Source organism: Eubalaena glacialis, chromosome 8 (assembly GCF_028564815.1).
Source record: "Eubalaena glacialis isolate mEubGla1 chromosome 8, mEubGla1.1.hap2.+ XY, whole genome shotgun sequence".
Lineage (NCBI taxonomy): Eukaryota > Metazoa > Chordata > Mammalia > Artiodactyla > Balaenidae > Eubalaena > Eubalaena glacialis.
The window spans coordinates 47,654,499-47,672,672 of record NC_083723.1 but is presented as its reverse complement, the minus strand read 5'-3'; the positions used below and the strand labels follow the sequence as shown (position 1 = coordinate 47,672,672).

At 36.8% G+C, this 18,174-nt stretch overlaps 1 protein-coding gene across 1 annotated transcript in view; it reads left to right on the top strand.

Moving 5' to 3' along the window:
* The window catches only part of SEMA3E (semaphorin 3E), a 260,670-nt gene that overhangs the window by 168,205 nt on the left and 74,291 nt on the right, over positions 1-18,174 (top strand). The window contains exons 3-4 of the mRNA XM_061197660.1: positions 2,385-2,444; positions 4,885-5,004. Coding sequence (XP_061053643.1) covers positions 2,385-2,444; positions 4,885-5,004 — 180 coding nt within the window. The remainder of the gene's footprint in view (positions 1-2,384; positions 2,445-4,884; positions 5,005-18,174) is intronic.

The following is an 18,174-nucleotide window of genomic DNA, read 5'->3' as shown; positions in this document are numbered from 1 at the left end:
TTGAGAGCAGAAGATGATTGCCTACAAAAAGAAGGGAGCCAAAGAAATGTCCATGTAGCCTGGCTCAAAGCAGCCATAGAGGCAGGAGAGGAAGAGAGAACATCTTAGGAGTCCTGTACACCAGGGCATGTGGATCCAAGGCACAGGCCTTTGGAGGCTATGAACAAAAAACTATAGGGGGTTCTGGTGAAAGTCAGCATCGCTCAAAATAGAATTCATCATCGCTGACCAGCAGAGCCTGTGAAGATGATACATTAGCATGAGAAGGTGATCCCATGGAATTCAGAAAGAGACACAAGAAAGGGAGCCGATTGAGCTTTTTCAGTCGGGGGAGGGGGAGTGATTGATCCAGCAGGTGAGGGGATAAGCTATTAACCGGGAGGCTTTTAGGTCTTGAGGCACAGGAAACATTTGAGAACTTACCAGTTGCTACCATTACTTAAGGGAATTGTATACCTTGGTTCCCATCCATAGATCTGCACTGTAGAGTTGGACAGAGAAATATGCTTTTTTTTTTAAAAGAAGCTCCCAAATAATACTTAGGTAAAGTTCTGGTAAGGATTAAATTAAATGTTGAATCTGAAGTGCTCAGTACAAAAGTTAGAAAGCTGATAATGCCAAGTGTCAGTGAGGATTGCTGGTAGAGTATAAACATGTCACCATTCTGGAGAGCATCCTGACACTACAGTAAAAGATGAAATGTATGCTTCGCTAAGACCCAGTAATTCTGCTCCTGGTTATACATACCAGTGGTATTCTTATACAGATCCCAGAGGGACGTGTACAAAGATGTGCTGCTGCTTTTGGCGGGGGGAGGGAGTGGTTCTTGTCAATAAAGTACTTTATTAATACAAAACAGACTATTGTGGTAAGAAGCCTTTTCCCGCAGTAGCTTATACACCGTCACTTCTGGTGTAGTCACTGCAACTGAAATGAGCTGTTCATGGAGATCATAAACATTAAAATGATTCCTCTAGGTCTTATTGGGAGAAGATGTGCCGATGTTTGCTGTGGTGGAGATTTGGAGACAATTTGGGTGTCCTCACTGGGAGAGTAGAAGAGGGAATATGGGGGATCCATACCCCAAATATTACAAAGCAGTTAGAAACAACAGACTGTATGTATACATAGGGCTTTGTATAGGGGTCTTCAAAACCCAGTTCTTAGTATAAAAGATGAGAAAGACTTTACATAAATTAAAATATACCATTTACATAAATTAAAAAATGCACAAAAAGCAATATACACTTTATAAGAACATATGCAAACAACAAAAAAACTGTTAGTCTTCCCAGGAACAGTTTACAGTGATTGCCTCCTGGAGGGATGCAGGGAGAACATGAAGGGGGGAAGGGAAGGAAATAAATAGATAATTAAAATAAGAGAGGGACCTTTTAAGACCAATGATAATAATGAGCCCTCAGTTGCATAATATAACAAACTCAAACCTCTGCACATGAGTTTATAAGTAGAAGAAAGAAAAACTAAAATGAAGTTCTTGCCACGCTATCTGGCACATGGTATGATTAATCTATCATTTAAGCAAAAAGAGGAACAGAAACAGTCTGAGAAAAGAAAAGGATAGAGAAAACAATTTCTTTCATTCCAAAAAAAAAAAAAAAAAAAGTTCACAGTTAAACATTTGTGGAATTAGATTTAAAAAGTACTTAATGATTTCTGCCTGTGGTCCCAGCAAAGTGCTAGGCACTCTTTGAGATGAAAAAGAGGTATTTGATATATTCTCTCTTCAATGAAGAAACCAACAAATTTGAAATACAACGAAAATTTCCTGAAATCCAGTGGGAAACTGGTAGAGTTAAATAATGTTTTAAAAATAATCAAAGATGTTTGTGGTGTATTATGAAGTGATACATTATAAACAAAGGATGAATTATAAATTCATTCATTATAAATCCTTTCATTCTTTTGTGCACAAACGTTATTGAGAGTCCACCACACCAGGTTCAGTGCTAGGTGGTAAAAATGCAAAGGGAACTCAAAGAGGTTCCTGGCCTTTGGGGGGCAGACAAGTTCAGGAGAAAGATTGGACAGAAGAGGTTACAGCAGGTTAAATGCAGAGCAGTGCTGGTTGAAGTATGGGTTGCCTCTAAAGGCCTGAGACTTGAGATGAGCCTTCAGAAAGATTAAAAAAAATAATAATAAAGTTTAGCATAAAATAAAAGTTGAAAGATAAGTGTCTTAATTTGGCAAATAATGCCGTAAAGAAGATAAAGTCTTGCTTGATCTTCTCAAAGAAGGAAGTAGAACCAACAAAAATAGAACAAAATAAAATGTATTGAATTGCAGAAAAAAAATGAAATGGTTTTTCAGTGTGGTTTATTTTTATATGCAGTTGCATAACAGTCCATTACCTTTTATTCCAGATACACTGGCCAAGTACAGCAGTAAAAACAGAAGAATGCATAATGAAAGGAAAAGATGCCGTGAGTATTATTCATTGTAAATTAAACAAATCATCAATTATAGTCATGGTCAGTGACAAAGGACTGAATCTCTAACCTTTTATTTGCTCCTAAAAAGCATATATGCAATTCATTTCAAGAATAAATATCTATCTATATATCTATAGATATATATATTGATATATACATAAATATATCAATATACATGTACACATACATACATGTATACACACACATGTATACACATGCACATATGATATATACATACACATTTTCTATATATATAATTACTTAAAAATTAATTTCAGTGTAGAGGTAGAGTAGGGCACCAAGGTACCATCTAGATCTTGGTTTTATTTTGTCTTATAATATTTTAATCAACTCAGATTTATAAATTCCTTCTAGTCAGGCTTATCTCCTATGTATTGGGGAGAAAAATAATTTCAGGTAATTTCTTAATTTGAGGAAAAGCTAAGCACCATCTTTGTGAGATTTCATCTCACTCTGATTAGTAAATTAGAAACAAATGAAGAAACTAAAGGAGAAAAAACTTGAAAGAAGGTGGCAAAGGCAATAAACATGCTTTATATATTCCACATGTTTTGAGGATGTCTCCTACTGAAAGAATCAATATTCCATCTCTCCATAACTTCCCTGCAGCGTGTGAGAGGGAAGAGGTGGTCCGGCTGCAGTGGCCCTGCCGTAGTTGCTAACACACGAGTACACGGGTGAAAGGACTTTTCACATGCTAGGAGTAGCTGGCCGATGACACAATTCACAGCTTTGGAGGAAGGCATGCACAACTCCTTTTGAAAGTTAACTCATCCTTTTTTTCAGTAAGAAAAAAAAATACCATGTAGAAATCTAACACATATTATACTCACTCCTGATTCTTGCAGCAACTGGGTAACAGCCAAGGGATGAGTCAAGACATCCTTGCTGCCTTAGTCTACAGCGTGATGCTGACTAATTGAACACATTCAGAGGTTGTGTCAGTCTAAGCCCACCCGAGCCAAAATGTGGTCTAATTGGCTTCCTCAAGATGTGACAGTTTCAAGAGATGAGAAGCAGGTGCTTTTGACAATATGAAAATAGGATATTAGATTTTCCCAACTATACGGGTCATATACAGACTAGGATGCTGCATGAAGGGGAAATTAAAGGAATAAGTTTGTGTGCCCCAGATAATCGGTTCAGTAGTGTGTTACCTGTTCTTACCAAGGGAATGCTATATTCTGAATCACTTACGGTGAGATAGTTCTGCTGGCCTTTTCATCCTAATACTGTTATATGAGAGAATTTAAAAGTCAGAATCTGACCTTATAAAGCATAATATGTACTGACTATTGCATGTACTAATGTCAAAGTGATATTTAGCAATAAAAGGGTTTAGTATTTCTCTCATAATTTAAATGAACTAGCGGTACCTGATTTGCCAACAAGGTATTTGCTAAAATTAATTTAGTCAAGTTTGTCTGAAGTAATTTTAAACTTTTTTTCAGTCAGCATACTCACCTAATGACTGATCTATTAAAACTTTGTTACACATGGAGTGTGTATCAGGTACTGGGTTTGATTAACTACAGAATACAAAGATGTGTAAAATCAAGATTCTGTCCGTGATAAGATTACAGTTGAATCCCATTATGGGCAAACTAGAGCTCTGGGGCCGAATGTGACCTGCCATAAATGAAGTTTTGTTGGAACACTTCCATATACATTCATTTTTCTGTTGTCAACGGCTGCTTTTATGCTATAGCTGCAGAAGTAAATAGTTGCAGCAGAGACCAGATGGCCCATCAAACTAATTATATTTACTCTCTGGTCCTTTATAGAAAAAGTTTGCTGATCTCAGGACTGTAATCTTATAGTAATAGGTATAAAATGTTATTTTTATCAGTTATCTTTCTATCTGTTTACTTAAAAATTCTCTATGAAAGTACTTTATATGAATTTATGAGTGTGAAGATATAAGACTTATTTTGTTGTTATCCCAAACATCAAAACTCTGTAGTGCCCTAAGGTCTGCATATGTTCCCTTAAGTGTAATGAAGCTTTTTCTAGTTATTTGTTTTCTGACTTTATGCTGATTCATTGTTTATATGAAATTTAAAAACATAACAGGTTTGGGAAGAATTTAATTATTTAGTGAAACATATTGCCATGTAAATCTTTATACTTGGATAAATTTCTGAACAGTGCTTTTTTAAAATTCCTCGTGTACTAGAATACATGAAAATGATACACTCGCATTATTAAATGTAATTCATACATCGCTGTATTGGTCACCTCCGTCTCTTCTTCCACTGGTCCTTGTCTTCTTTTCATCTGCCCCCTTTGCCTTCTCTAACCAAGCACGGACTATACATGAGATTTCTAGGGCTCGGAAAAGCAAAAATCAAAAAAGAACTAAATATGTTCATTACACTAACCAATTTCTTTTTTTTTCCCCCTGTTTTAGAGTGAGTGTGCAAATTATGTTCGGGTTTTGCATCACTATAATAGGACGCACCTTCTGACCTGCGGTACTGGAGCTTTTGACCCACTTTGTGCCTTCATCAGAGTTGGATACCATTTAGAGGTATGATGATTTCATTCATTGCTCTCAATGAATTATCAAAAGTAATGCTTAAAAGAACTTTGTTTTAAAAGAAAGGTTGTGGCATTTCTTCCTACAAAAGAGAAAAGCATTTGTGATCTTCTGATTACGCTTTCTTGAGTCAGATAAACGATCTCTCTGGGCCTTTAAAATTCTTGCCATCTTCAAAATCTGTGAACCAATTAATTCTTTATGTATTCATTCACTGAAGAATTTCATTTACTTAATTTGTCCGCTTAAAAATATTTCTTAATATCAAACTGTGTTCTCTATTGTCTTCTTATATAAAATTTTATTGGTGTGCCAAACTAGAATGAATATATATATATATGAACATATATATACAAGCATATATGAAAATAAATTTATATAAATAAAATTACTACATACAGTATTTTTTAAAAGACATGCAAAGGCTTGTTGATCCTGTAATGACTCCTTTTCTTGGCCAGGTGAGGTGGGGGAGGTAGAGTTGGGCTGGGGGAGATTGCAAACTGACTTAAGATAAACTTTACTTGATGAGAGCTATACATGTCCTCCCCCGAGACCCCACCACTAGATGGTATGGTATCCTGAAAGCAAATCCCAACTGAATTCTGCCACATACACCACATTATATTTACTAGCAACTAGGCTTGACATTCAGTCATATAAGTGGTTTCAACAAACTGGGTAAACTCTCAGCTTTGGTTTATTTAGGCGCATTTTCAAGCACCTTACATCACAGTTTCACTGTGAATAAGCCTACTAAACAATATACTGATGTCAGGATCTGTTACCTTCCCTTGTGGTCAGAAGGCAGAATCCTGCATCAAGATGGGACACAGATAAAGCAAAGCTCTGGATGATCTGTAGTTAAGCAGCTAGACTCTCTCTCTGTCTCTCTTTTTTTTAAATTCAAGTATAGTTGATTTACAGTGTTGTGCCAATCTCTGCTGTGCAGCAAAGTGAGTCAGTTATACACATGTAAACATTCTTTTTTTTAATATTCTTTTCCATTGTGGTTTATCACAGGATATTGAATATAGTTCGCTGTGCTATACAGTAGGACCTTGTTGTTTATCCGTCCTGTATAGAATAGTTTACATCTGCTACTCCCTTGATTCTTGGACCCCAGTTATGAAAGGGCAGCAGTGACTATAAAATATTTTCAGCCACCACATATGAAGAGCAACATTCGTTTCACTAGTGAAAAATTATTTCTGATATTCCTGATACTAGTTAACATGCAGGTGCACACATAATTAGCAGTATCTGAAGTGCTCACTCTAGCTGCCTTTGGAGAGTGCCCCTGATTGAGGCACTTCAGCTGTTAAGCATCCTTATAGGCAGGATTTTTGATTAGCATATTTTAAATGTTAACTAACCACCCCTAGTTGTAGATTAAAGTTAAGTAGCATACACAAACACATCACAGTGTATTTACTAAATTATTTTAAAGAAACAATGCAGGTAATATAGTAGGAGAACATTAGAAGGCAAGTAAGTCCAGTGCAAAGTCAGAATATTTACATATATACAAAGTATACATATGTATATACATATGCATATGTACATATGTGTATACAAACACACAGGTATACATAAATACAAAGTCAGAATATATACAACTTGTGATGCAGATTTATTGGTGACAGATCCTCTCAGTTTTCATTAATCTGAAAATGCCTTCATTTCATCTTTATTTTTGAAGGATATTTTCCCTGGATATAGAATTCTGAGTTAACATTTTTTTTTCTTTAAGCGTCTCAGAAATGCCCTATTGTTGTCTAATCTCTTTCTCATGTAGATTTAGGTTTCATTCATGCTGGTATTATCCTGTTTGTAACTGCTTTATCTTTCAAGATTTTCTCTTTATCTTTGGTTTTCAGTAGTTTCTCTATACTGTGCCTATGTGTGTGTAGTGGCAGTGTTGGAGAGATTGTTATTTATATTTCTTGGGATACTAAGATTTTTGGATACAGAGTATATGTTTTACACCAAATTTTTGGCCATTGTTTTTTCCAAATAATATCTCTGCCTCATTCTTTCTCTCTTCTCCTTCAGGGACTCATAGACAGATAGATAGATAGACAGACAGACAGATTGACTTTTGGGCAGTGTCCCACAGATCACCGTGATTCTGTTCATTCTTACTCAATCTTTTTTTCCTCTGTTTTTCAATTTGGATAAATACCTTTGATCTATTTTCCCTTTCTTCTGACATCTCCCATATGCTGTTAAGCCCACTCCATTAATGGTCCCTGTAAATATTGTACTTTGCAATTCTAGAACTTTCATTTTGTATATTTTCCATTTCTATCCTGAGTGCTCCCCCATATTTTTATTTATTATGACTCTCTTTTCCTTTAAACTTTTGAACATATTTTAATAGCAGTTTAAAAATCCCTGTGTGCTAATTTTAACATCTGGGTTACTTTAGGTTTGCATTGACTGTTTTTTCTCTTGACGATGCATCATATTTTCTTGTTTCTTTGCATGTCTAGTAATTTTTATTTTGTACTGGACACTATAGATTATATACTTTAATTCTTGATTCTGAACTCTGTTACCTTTGAAGAGAGTCTGTTTTTATTCTGGCAGACAGTTTACTTGGCTGGACTCACACTCAAAACTACCTTGCAATGGGCAGCATCCACGCATCTCTTTTAACTTTCCAGCCACTGCTTTTCAGGGTCTGCTTGCACATGCAGTTCAGGTGTCAGCTAAGGACTTGGGAAAGAGTATAGACACAGATCTCAGGGTGCCTCCTTCAGTTTCTGGATATGCCTTCTCACTTTTATGTTCATCTGGTACCTTAAATTTCTGTCCTATGCCTTTCCAAGCTAGAAGGTCTCTAGCTTTCTGCTTGAGTTCTAGCCATTCCTCCCCACATGAATTAGGACATTCCTTGAGTGAAAAACTCTCCAGTCTTTGTCTGCTCTTACTGAATCCACTGCCTTCAAATAATTTTTTTTTGTACTTTTTTACTTAGTTAATCATCATTATCTGTGGGAGTTAGTTCAGTACAAGCCGCATTGTCATGAGTAGACGTGGAACTCCATGTAATTTACCTTCATATACATAATGTTGAATATTTTTCTCATGTAATTATCTTAATATTAGGTCTGATTAAAAACATATTTTGAAAAAAATTCTGTGTGTGTCATAAAAGGAATATGTGGTCAGATGATAATAAGGGCAGTGAGAGATTTCTTCCCAAAACTCCATTTGGAGGCTTGGTAAAATTTCATATGAGGGGATAAAAAATTACAAATTGTTATAGGCAAGGAAAATGTTTAAAAAGCACAGAGATAGGCACATATGGAATAGGTTCACAGACATTAGTTGGTTGGGAAACAGCAGAAGATAAAGCTGGGGCAAATTGGTGGAGGATGTTGATGCTAGACAGCAGCATTCTGCAGGTATTTCTAAAAACAGCATGGAGACTAGGAAGGAGGTTGAGCATAGTGTTTGATTGACATGTCATTAGTAATATTTAGGATTGATTCAAGAAGAGAGGGATGAAAGGCAGAGAGAAATTAAAGGGAACTCTTATCAGAGTCTTAGTGAGAGATCATGAGGATATTTGAGTGTTGTCACAATAGCAAAGGAAAGGAAGTGTGGAGCTGATGTGAGAAGCCACTCAGCAGGAGCTTATATAACTTAACATTTTATTGGATGTTGCTGACGAAAAGGAATCAAAAAACAATTCCAATTTTATTTCTTGATGATTGGGAAGAAAAACAAAGTCTAACAGCAAGAGGAAACTAAGAAGATAAGAGTATGTTTCTGTGAGAACATAAAAAAATGCTCAGTGTTTCTCAGTTATAACTCTTTTATTTCCACGTACAGTTATTTGAAATATTGATCCTGCAGCTAGGATAGGGTGTTATCAGAATAGGTTGAATTATTGAACCCTAGGGAGTTAATGGTCCCTGAAGGAGTCTCTCCTTTCTGTTTTTCTCTCTCTCCCTCATTCTCTATCTTATTTTTTTCTCTTGCTTTCCTTCTCTGCCGTTCACTTTATCAAAGTAACTTGGAAAATGCCATTATTTAGGTGACAGTAGAATGTTTAGGGAATATCAGTGTAAACACACTGAGAAGACATAGTAGTATAAGGCAAATCATGTCAGTGCAAATTAGAATCACACTTGTAAGAGTGAAAGGAAAAAAATTAATAATAGACAACATTATCAGTGCTACAGAGAGGGCAGTTTTGGTAAAGGGATGAGAAGTTAGAATGTAGGAGATGAAGAAGTGACTGAATTGTGATAAAGGCAGTAATATTGCCTATTCAATCCAGAAATAGAATTGTTAAGGAAAAGAAGTATGGAGAAGGATATAAAAAGTATAGGAGTGTTGAAAGGTTTTTCTTAGGATAGTAGATGGGGAAACTTAAATTATTTATTGAACAAGAAGATATGATCACTTTCCTTCTTGGAGTTAAGGAGGGCTGGGTGGGAAGCAAGTTTGACAAGGAGGGGGACTGTCTTACAGTCAGTGGAGAGATCTCATTAACAGTTGGATGTAAAGGGCTATTTTTCAAGAGAGAAACCAGAACTAGAAATGCAGATTTGAGAATTAACAGCGTGTGTATGTGTGAAAGCTGAGCCCTTTAGGTATGATATCATTGCTTAGGAAGAGAATTTGAGTAAAAAGGGGAAAATAGTTGAATATAGAGTCTGGAAACGCCAATATTTGAAGGGCTAGTGGAGGAAGAAAAACCCACAAAGGAGACTAACAAGAAGTGACTAGAAAGGTTAGGAGGAAAATAGGAGAGGCGGATAGCACAGAAATGAGGAAGTGATCACCAGTGTTACAAGTCTCAAAGAGTCAGTGTCATTGGACTTTGAAAGTCTTTGGAGACATTTATGAGAGGAGTTTCAGTAAAATGTGGATGCAAATCATGGTTTTCTGGCATAAAGGATTGAAACCAACTTTCTCTTGAATCACATTTGTCTCTTTCTTCATTTCATTATTTTTAATTTTTTCCTGAAGTATAATATAAATACAAGATGTACACAGTGTGTGAATGTATTGCTAGATCATGTCCACAAATTGAATACCCCTGTGTAACGGACACCCAGATTGAATCATTTCTTTTATTTTTTGCTTTTATTTGCACCTTTTTTTCCCTCATAGGTTGTAAACTCTTGGTTTTGTTTTATCTTTTTCTCTTATGCCCCTTCTAGTTTAGTCTTCATTTTCAAAATTATTTTTTCTTTTTATTTCAAAGTCCTTCCTGAATTCTATCACTTCATTTTTGAGTTTTCCTAATTTTGATTTATGTATTTTATTTCTTGTATCTTTTTTTAACTTCTTTTGAAATACTAAGTTATGTTTGATTCTCATCCACTTTGTGGCATGTCTGTTTGACAAACTTTCATTGTCTGTGGTAATGTTATTCTGTTTATTATTCTTTTATCCTATGGTAACGTTGTACTAGATTCAGGTGGCATCTTTTTCTATTGCTCATTTTTATAAAAAATTAGTTCCTGAACTTTTAAAAGGGAAGTGTGGATCAGAATAGGTGTATGTCTAGCTTTACATTTTAGAACTCACCATTCTGTTTTGTTTTGTCAAGTTTTCAAAAATATGGAGATATGGATCTAGATACAGATATATAGATATGGATATAGATATAGATATTCTTCTGGCCATGATCTTTTTCTCTTTTGTCTGGCTGTTGCTTTCCCTTGACCTTCTTTATCCCTCGTCTTGGACAAATTGTATTCTACTTCCAGCAGTTTCTTCTTGGAAGGGAAATGGGCTGGTTAATTTTGAGGATTCATAGGACTCCATTCTTTCCTCAGGCCCTTTGAAATCACCCACAGATTGAGTCAGCAAGAATTCCTCCCAGGTTCACCTGGAATTCTAAAGCGATGCTACACTACTAGTGAGCGCTTATTGGAAATATGAGAGTTATTTTCTTCTCACATTTGACAAAACCTGGTTGCTTCTCTCTGCTTCCTCTGGCAAGATGTTAATATCCTGTGTGTTTTATAGCTTGCAGTAGTTCATCCACACCTGCTGGTACTTAGGGGCTCATGGAGATGTCTTAATAGCCACTTTGCTGTAGGTGTTGTCTGTGAGCTTGTCGTTTGGCATTTCTAGTTGATCCATCTGTTTTTCTGAGAGAACTTATGGAAAATAGAAGGTATGCCTCTGCTGCTATCCTCTCAGAAATCTAATATTACCGAGTCCAATCTTGTACTGCTTGCTGCACGACAGGCCAATAAATCTAGAGATGGGTTGTTGGGGCAAAAGGAATAGTGACTTTATTCAGAAAGCCAGCAGACTGAGAAGGTGGTGGACTGGTGTTACAAAGAACCATCTTACCCGAGTGAGAATTCAGGCTTCTTTTATCCTAAAAGGGGAGAGGATATGGCAGGTTGTTGCAAACTTCTTGGTGCCGGAATCCTTTGTTCTTGCAGCTGTCCACGTAGGTCAGGTCACTGATGTTTCTATAAACCTACAATACGACAATTGTTATTCTCTGTTCTGCAACTTTTTATCTCTGTATGAATGAAAAAGAGTTATACCTTTAAAGGTCAGAGCCTGGAGAATGGGCTATGATATATATGTCAGGCTGTAGGCAACATTCTTTTACAGAAGGTGCAGAGCCAGCATGACTAAGCACAGGCAACAGAGCGCAAAGGTTAGAACTAAAGGAATAGATCCAGCATGGAGTCAGGTTTGTTCTTCTCTGTTACACTAAGAGTAGTATTTATGTATTTATTTTTTAATTGTTTAATTTTTGGCTGCATTGGGTCTTTGTTGCTGCACGCGGGCTTTCTCTAGTTGCAGCGAGCGGGGGCTAATCTTCGTTGTGGTGGGCAGGCTTCTCATTGCAGTGGCTTCACTTGTTGCGGAGCATGGGCTCTAGGCACACGGGCTTCCGTAGTTGTGGCACACGGGCTTCCGTAGTTGTGGCACACGGGCTTAGTTGCTCCGCTGCGTGTGGGATCTTCCCAGACCAGGGCTCGAACCCGTGTTCCCTGCATTGGCAGGCAGATTTTTAACCCTTGCGCCACCAGGGAAGTCCCAAGAGTACTTTTTAAATAATAAAATGCTATACAAATATAAAGTACTATGTAAAATACTACAAGTTTATGTCTACTTCTAATTTTACTCACCTTTCATAGAAAATCTAAATTATGTGTTGAATGTAGAGGTTCAGACAAAAAAAATCCCAGAGGTTCAGGTATAAAACATATGTTTCTAGAGAACTGGCAAAGGCCTTGAACTGCTGCACAATAAAAATTGCTTTCATCGCTTAACAACCTACGTTTCTCTAAGAGCACAATGACTTTAGCGCAATGCTATTTATTAGCCTGCTACTGTTTGTATTAGTTTTCTGTGTTGCAGAACAAACTACCACAAATTTGGCAGCTTAAAACAGCACACATTTATTATCTCACAGTTTCTGTGGGGCAGGAGGAGACCAGGCCCTGCTTAGCTGGCTCCACTGCTCCACGTCTCTGACGGCTGAAATCAGTGTGTTGCCTGGGCTGCCATGTTGCTGGAGCTCAGGGTCGTACTCCAGGTTCTTGTGGCAGTTGTAGGACTCAAGTCCCCATTTTCTTGATGGCTGTCACCCGGGGGCTGCTCTCTGCTCCTAAAGGCCCCCAGCAGTTCTTTGCCATGTGGCCCTATCACCACACGACAACATACTTCTTCGAAACCAGCAGGAGAATCTTTCTGTCCAATTTACTGAGGAGTCATATAGTATAACCTAATTATGAGAATTACTATACCATCACCATATAAAGTACTATAATCTAGAGGGGGGTTTCTACCATATTTATAGGTCTTGTCCAAACCCAAGGGGTGGAGATTATACTAAACCTCTATAAGAGGGGGTGGGAATATTGGGTGCCATTAGTATTCTGCCTACCATACTCTCATTTACATATCTTTATATAAAAGGAAGATTGTATGAATAAGTACAAGTGTTTTAAGAGGATGGTTCTGGGGGAGGCAAGGCAAAGGCACAGAGCGAAGGGTGAAAAATAAAAGTCATTCTTTTCTAAACTTTGTCCACGGCTCTCCTCTTAAAAAAAAAAAACGAAAAAAACCTAACATCCCTCCTTGTAAGAACTGTAAAGACTGAGGGGTGAATGTTTGGGCCGCCTCCAAATTTTGCCTGCTCAAAAATGGGAAACTTTGATTGTCTTTGAGAGCATAACATTTGAATGTAGGTTGCTGTGGTATTTCATTAGTATAGGGTAAATTTTCTCAGTGTATTTTAATTTAAAGCCTATTTATATCAGTTGTTAAGTATGCAGACTGTATTAGTCATGCAAATGTGTCTGGCACCAAAGATAATCAATAATGCGCTTTTTGATTTTCAGTATATGATTTTGACGCGTTTCATCTACTGCAGAAAGTAGCAGCTCAGCTACTTAAGTTGGGATACTGTCAGCTTCAAAATCAAAAGGGTTATACATTAACTCAGTCCAGTATAAGTCTCTTTGAAAATACGTTAGGAACTGTACCCAAATAATGTTTTTTTTACCAAGTTCACGTTTGTACTTCGTAGACTGGAAATTATGTATTTTTCTAGTTGTTTGTATTCCCTAGTTAAATATTTTCTGATGTGCCAGTAAGAGATTACTATCCAGACATAACAGGTTCTTGCCTTTTAGAGTCATGTGTTTTATATATTATCTCTTGGGTCCTTTAGAGCTTGAATCCTTTATTTTCAATAAATATTGAAAATATCTTTTCAGGCAACAATACTTAAGTGTCCAAAATAGATTGAAACATAAATATTATGAGTACATGGATTTTTATCAGATATATTTTCCTCACAGGTTCTTAATATTTGTTTCTTAGCAGATTTTTAAATTGTTATTTTCTGCTTAGAGTACAGAGTCAAAATCCCATTGGGAGAGCCAGCAAAACTAATAACAATTCCCAGAGGTTTAAAAAGTTACTCTCTTAGAGTTATATGACTGATCTTTGTAGTTTGTTTTACACAACTGAGATCAGTATAGCCATGCATTTAATATTCTTTGTGTTTTTCACAAAGAAATATGCATATTTTGATTTCACAAATTATTTTGTTTAATATCAACTCTTGTCACACCCAGCTTTTAAACACACAAAATTTCAAAGATTTTCTAATTTGTTCTCTTAAAGAGTTTCTGTTAGGTCCCTATTTATTTCTATTGGTTTACCTGCAGTTATCTTAACAGTAGGTACAAAAATGTTAAAGATAATAATTTTTAAATTATTTTGTAAAAATCTAGGGTGAGCATTAGCCATTTGAATAGAATAAATACATGAAAATTTACATTGAGTATTTAGCAACATTTATTTTTTCAGATAATTTTTATATATTAAATTAGCTATTAGTTGACAAAAATGTCTATATTATAATTTGTATCAAGATTATTTTTATAAACCTTGTTGGTCAAATGTTTTGAAGGGCAACTGTGGTCTGTAATTTCCTGATCTACTTATGTGAAAATAATATATAGAAATGTTTTATTGATTTAAAAATTATGGCAATTTATTTTATATTCATTTCAAATAAGTGATTAAAAGGTTATATGTATGACCCTATGAAGTCAGGTTTATGTTTTATTCTGACCTCAGTCTATGACGTTTTCATTCTGGAGACCATGTGTTGTACAGGTATTTTTGACTGGAGGTGTAATGGAAATTATAAGCAATGAAAATAGCGATTACCTAACAATAATACTTTTTTAAAAAATTAAATTAATTTATTTTTGGCTGCATTGGGTCTTCATTGCTGCGCATGGGCTTTCTCTAGTTGCGGTGAGCGGGGGCTGCTCTCGTTGCTGTGCGGAGCTTGTCATTGCAGTGGCTTCTCTTGTAGCGGAGCACGGGCTCTAGGCTCATGGGCTTCAGTAGCTGTGACATGCAGGCTCAGTAGTTGTGGCTCGCGGGCTCTAGAGCACAGGCTCAGTAGTTGTGGCGCACGGGCTTATTTGCTTCGTGGCATGTAGGATCTTCCTGGACCAGGGATCGAACCTGTGTCCCCTGCATTGGCAGGCAGATTCTTAACCACTGCACCACCAGGGAAACCCCAATACTTTTTTTCTGAAGTAGGAAGAATGGAAATATTTTATCCATTGGAATAGATATTAAAAGTTAAATGTGAAAAAGGAAATTATACTATCATCATAGCTATCAAATAGGCAATAGTTCTTTTAAAAAGAAGACATCCTAAGAGTTACTATCACAAGGAAAAATATTTTTTTTCTTTTATTTTGCGTCGTAAAAAAAGACAAAATTTTTTGAGTAGGTAAAGAAGGTTAATTAAATTTCTTATCACATTGTATCAAGATTTATTATTTAGGAACTAGCATTAGAAGACTTAAATAGTAACCAATACTTTAAAAGAAATTATATCTATCTTGTCCATCAGGTGTTCAACCATTTTCTTCATTGTTTTTCTGCTTTCTTTACTGCAAATCAAAAGATATTTTTCAGTGCAGGTGATAGAAAACGCAATATTTCAACCCCTGGGACATAAAAAGGTGAGCATGACACTTTCTCCAGGAGCTTGCAGTCTATTATTTTTGTGATCTTTAATATCCCTAAGGTTATTTTAAAATGTCTTTGATAAGAGGGATTGTTCCTTCAAGGTCTTTCTCTCCTGTCAATCTTAATACTGAAAGCTAGTTACATGATCTTCTGGTGGGAAGGAAAACAGGATTCCTTGGGCTAGTTTTTGTTTGAGAATGATTATATGAAAGCTTTTGGAAAGGCAGACTGCTTGACACTCTTGTGCGTGCTCTGCATGTGAGGCAGTTAGTAAGAAACCCCACTCTCCAGCACCACGTGCCTGGGACCAAAGGGAAGGTGCAGAGAAAAAGCAAGTGATGCTGTATTGCTGAGCCACTTTCCTATTGGCCCCTGGGGATAAGGGATCAGGAGAGGCTTATGCTCGTCCAGAAGTCTACCTAATTAAAGAAGTAGCAGGCCAGATCCTCAGGGAGCAGTGAGCTCTGCCATGAGGGCTATTTTTTCCCACTTAATACATAGAATACATGGAAAAAGGCAGTAAAATAAAAAGTGAAAGTGCTCCAGTGCCAACTTTTGCCCACCTCTTCTGGGGCACCCCTACGTTAATAGTTTTTTTGTTTTTTGTTTTTAAGGATTTTTATTTATTTATTTATTTATTTGGCTGTGTTGGGTCTTCGTTTCTGTGCGAGGGCTTTCTCTAGTTGCGGCGAGCGGGGGCCACTCTTCATCGCGGTGCGCGGGCCTCTCACTATCGCGGCCTCTCTTGTTGCGGAGCACAGGCTCCAGACGCGCAGGCTCGGTAGTTGTGGCTCACGGGCCTAGTTGCTCTGCGGCATGTGGGATCTTCCCAGACCAGGGCGCGAACCCATGTCCCCTGCATTGGCAGGCAGATTCTCAACCACTGCGCCACCAGGGAAGCCCAGTAGTTTGATATTTATTTTTCCAAACGTGTGTGTATACGTGTAAGAGCAAAAAACATACTCTACTTGAAGTTCTGATTTTGTTAATTTTTACTCAAAAATATTTCAAAGACATTACTATTTATATATTTGGACATAATAATTCTATCTCATTCATTTAAATGGTGCATAGTATTTCATAGCAAGAATGAACCATAATGTAATTAAGTGATTTATTTTTAAACCGTTAATTCTCAGTCTACAGCGAAACAGAGAATGAATGTGGTACTTAAGTGGTTGGGCACCTAACGGACAAACGAGCTTCTCATGGCTGTAACCCAGTAAGCGTTCATGTCTCTTTAATTTGATCAGACGTTATAAACTGGCAGCCATATGTCTGATTCGGCTCACAGATGTGCTTTGTTTGTCACAGTGTTTCTTGTTTGTTTTCTTTTAAAGAGCCTACATTTGAAAACCGGTTGGTTTCACATAGTAAATTGTGATTTCCGTTGGACCGACATGAAAAGAATCAGTGGGTCCTTAGTAGTTGCTGCCCCATTCCACACACAGGGGCATGTGCTTAACAGTATTGCACAGTCCCTGCCACTCACACGATGCACGCTTACACCAGGCCTCTGCTAGCTCGCCATCTCCACCTGGCCCTGATGGGCATTTGCATTTGTTACCCAAGCACTAGAAGGATTGTGAACTTCCTCAAAACACTGTAGTGCTTAGAGTCGAATAATCAGTAACCATGGGATGAATGAATGAGTGAGCAAATTAATGAATAAATGAATGGATTTTGTTACATTCGTACTTTGATGTGAACCTCTAACATTCTCTGATTAAGAAATCTCTGGACTTTGAGATCTGAAAGTTTTAGTTAAATTTGGTGAATCTTTGCTTTTTGATGACTTTATAACTTTATAAATATTTTTTGCTTTTTAAAATAATTTTATTTGGTTCAATTGGTGAAAGTGTTTATAAGATAGACTCTATCTTATAAATTCAGTAATAAACAAATGCCCTGTGTACACATACTGGTTTCTTTTTATTTTATGGACTCTGCCCACTCTTGAAAAGGTTTGGTGATAACGTGGTAAATATTTGTTTTTACTTTTCTGACCTTTAGAATATAAATTAAGAAGCATAACATAGAAAGCAGAGATGTTCTTTAAGTATACTTCTTTGTTCACTTACAAAGAAAAGTGAACAGATGCAAAAAAATGTACCCATGTTCGATTTCACCAAGTGAATGCCTCTGTGTAACCAGCACCCAGATCAAGAAAGAAAACATCACCAGTAGTCCCCCAGAATCTCTGCTGTGATCCGTTCCAGTCAGCATCCACTACCTCCCCCACTGCCCAAGCCAAACTAACCACTGTTCTGACTTCTACGCCATAGATTAGTTTTGCCTCTTTTAGAATTTTATGTAAGTGGAATCATACAGCACATTATTTTTTTGTGTGGCTAGCTTCTTTTGCTTAATAAAATGGTAACATTAATCTGTGTTGTATATAATCATAGTTCATGTGTTCTCATTGCTGTGTAGTGTTTCTTTGTATGGATACACCTCAATTTATTGACCCCATTCTCCTTTGGCTGAGCCTTTGGGTTGTTTACAGATGCAGTGCTGTTATCATGCTGCCATGAACATTCTTGTGCATGTCTTTTGGTAAACATGCCTGTGTTTTTGCTCAGTATATTCTGGGAGTGGAATTACTGGGTCATAGAGGATGTATATGTCCAGCTTTAGTAAATCCTGCCAAAC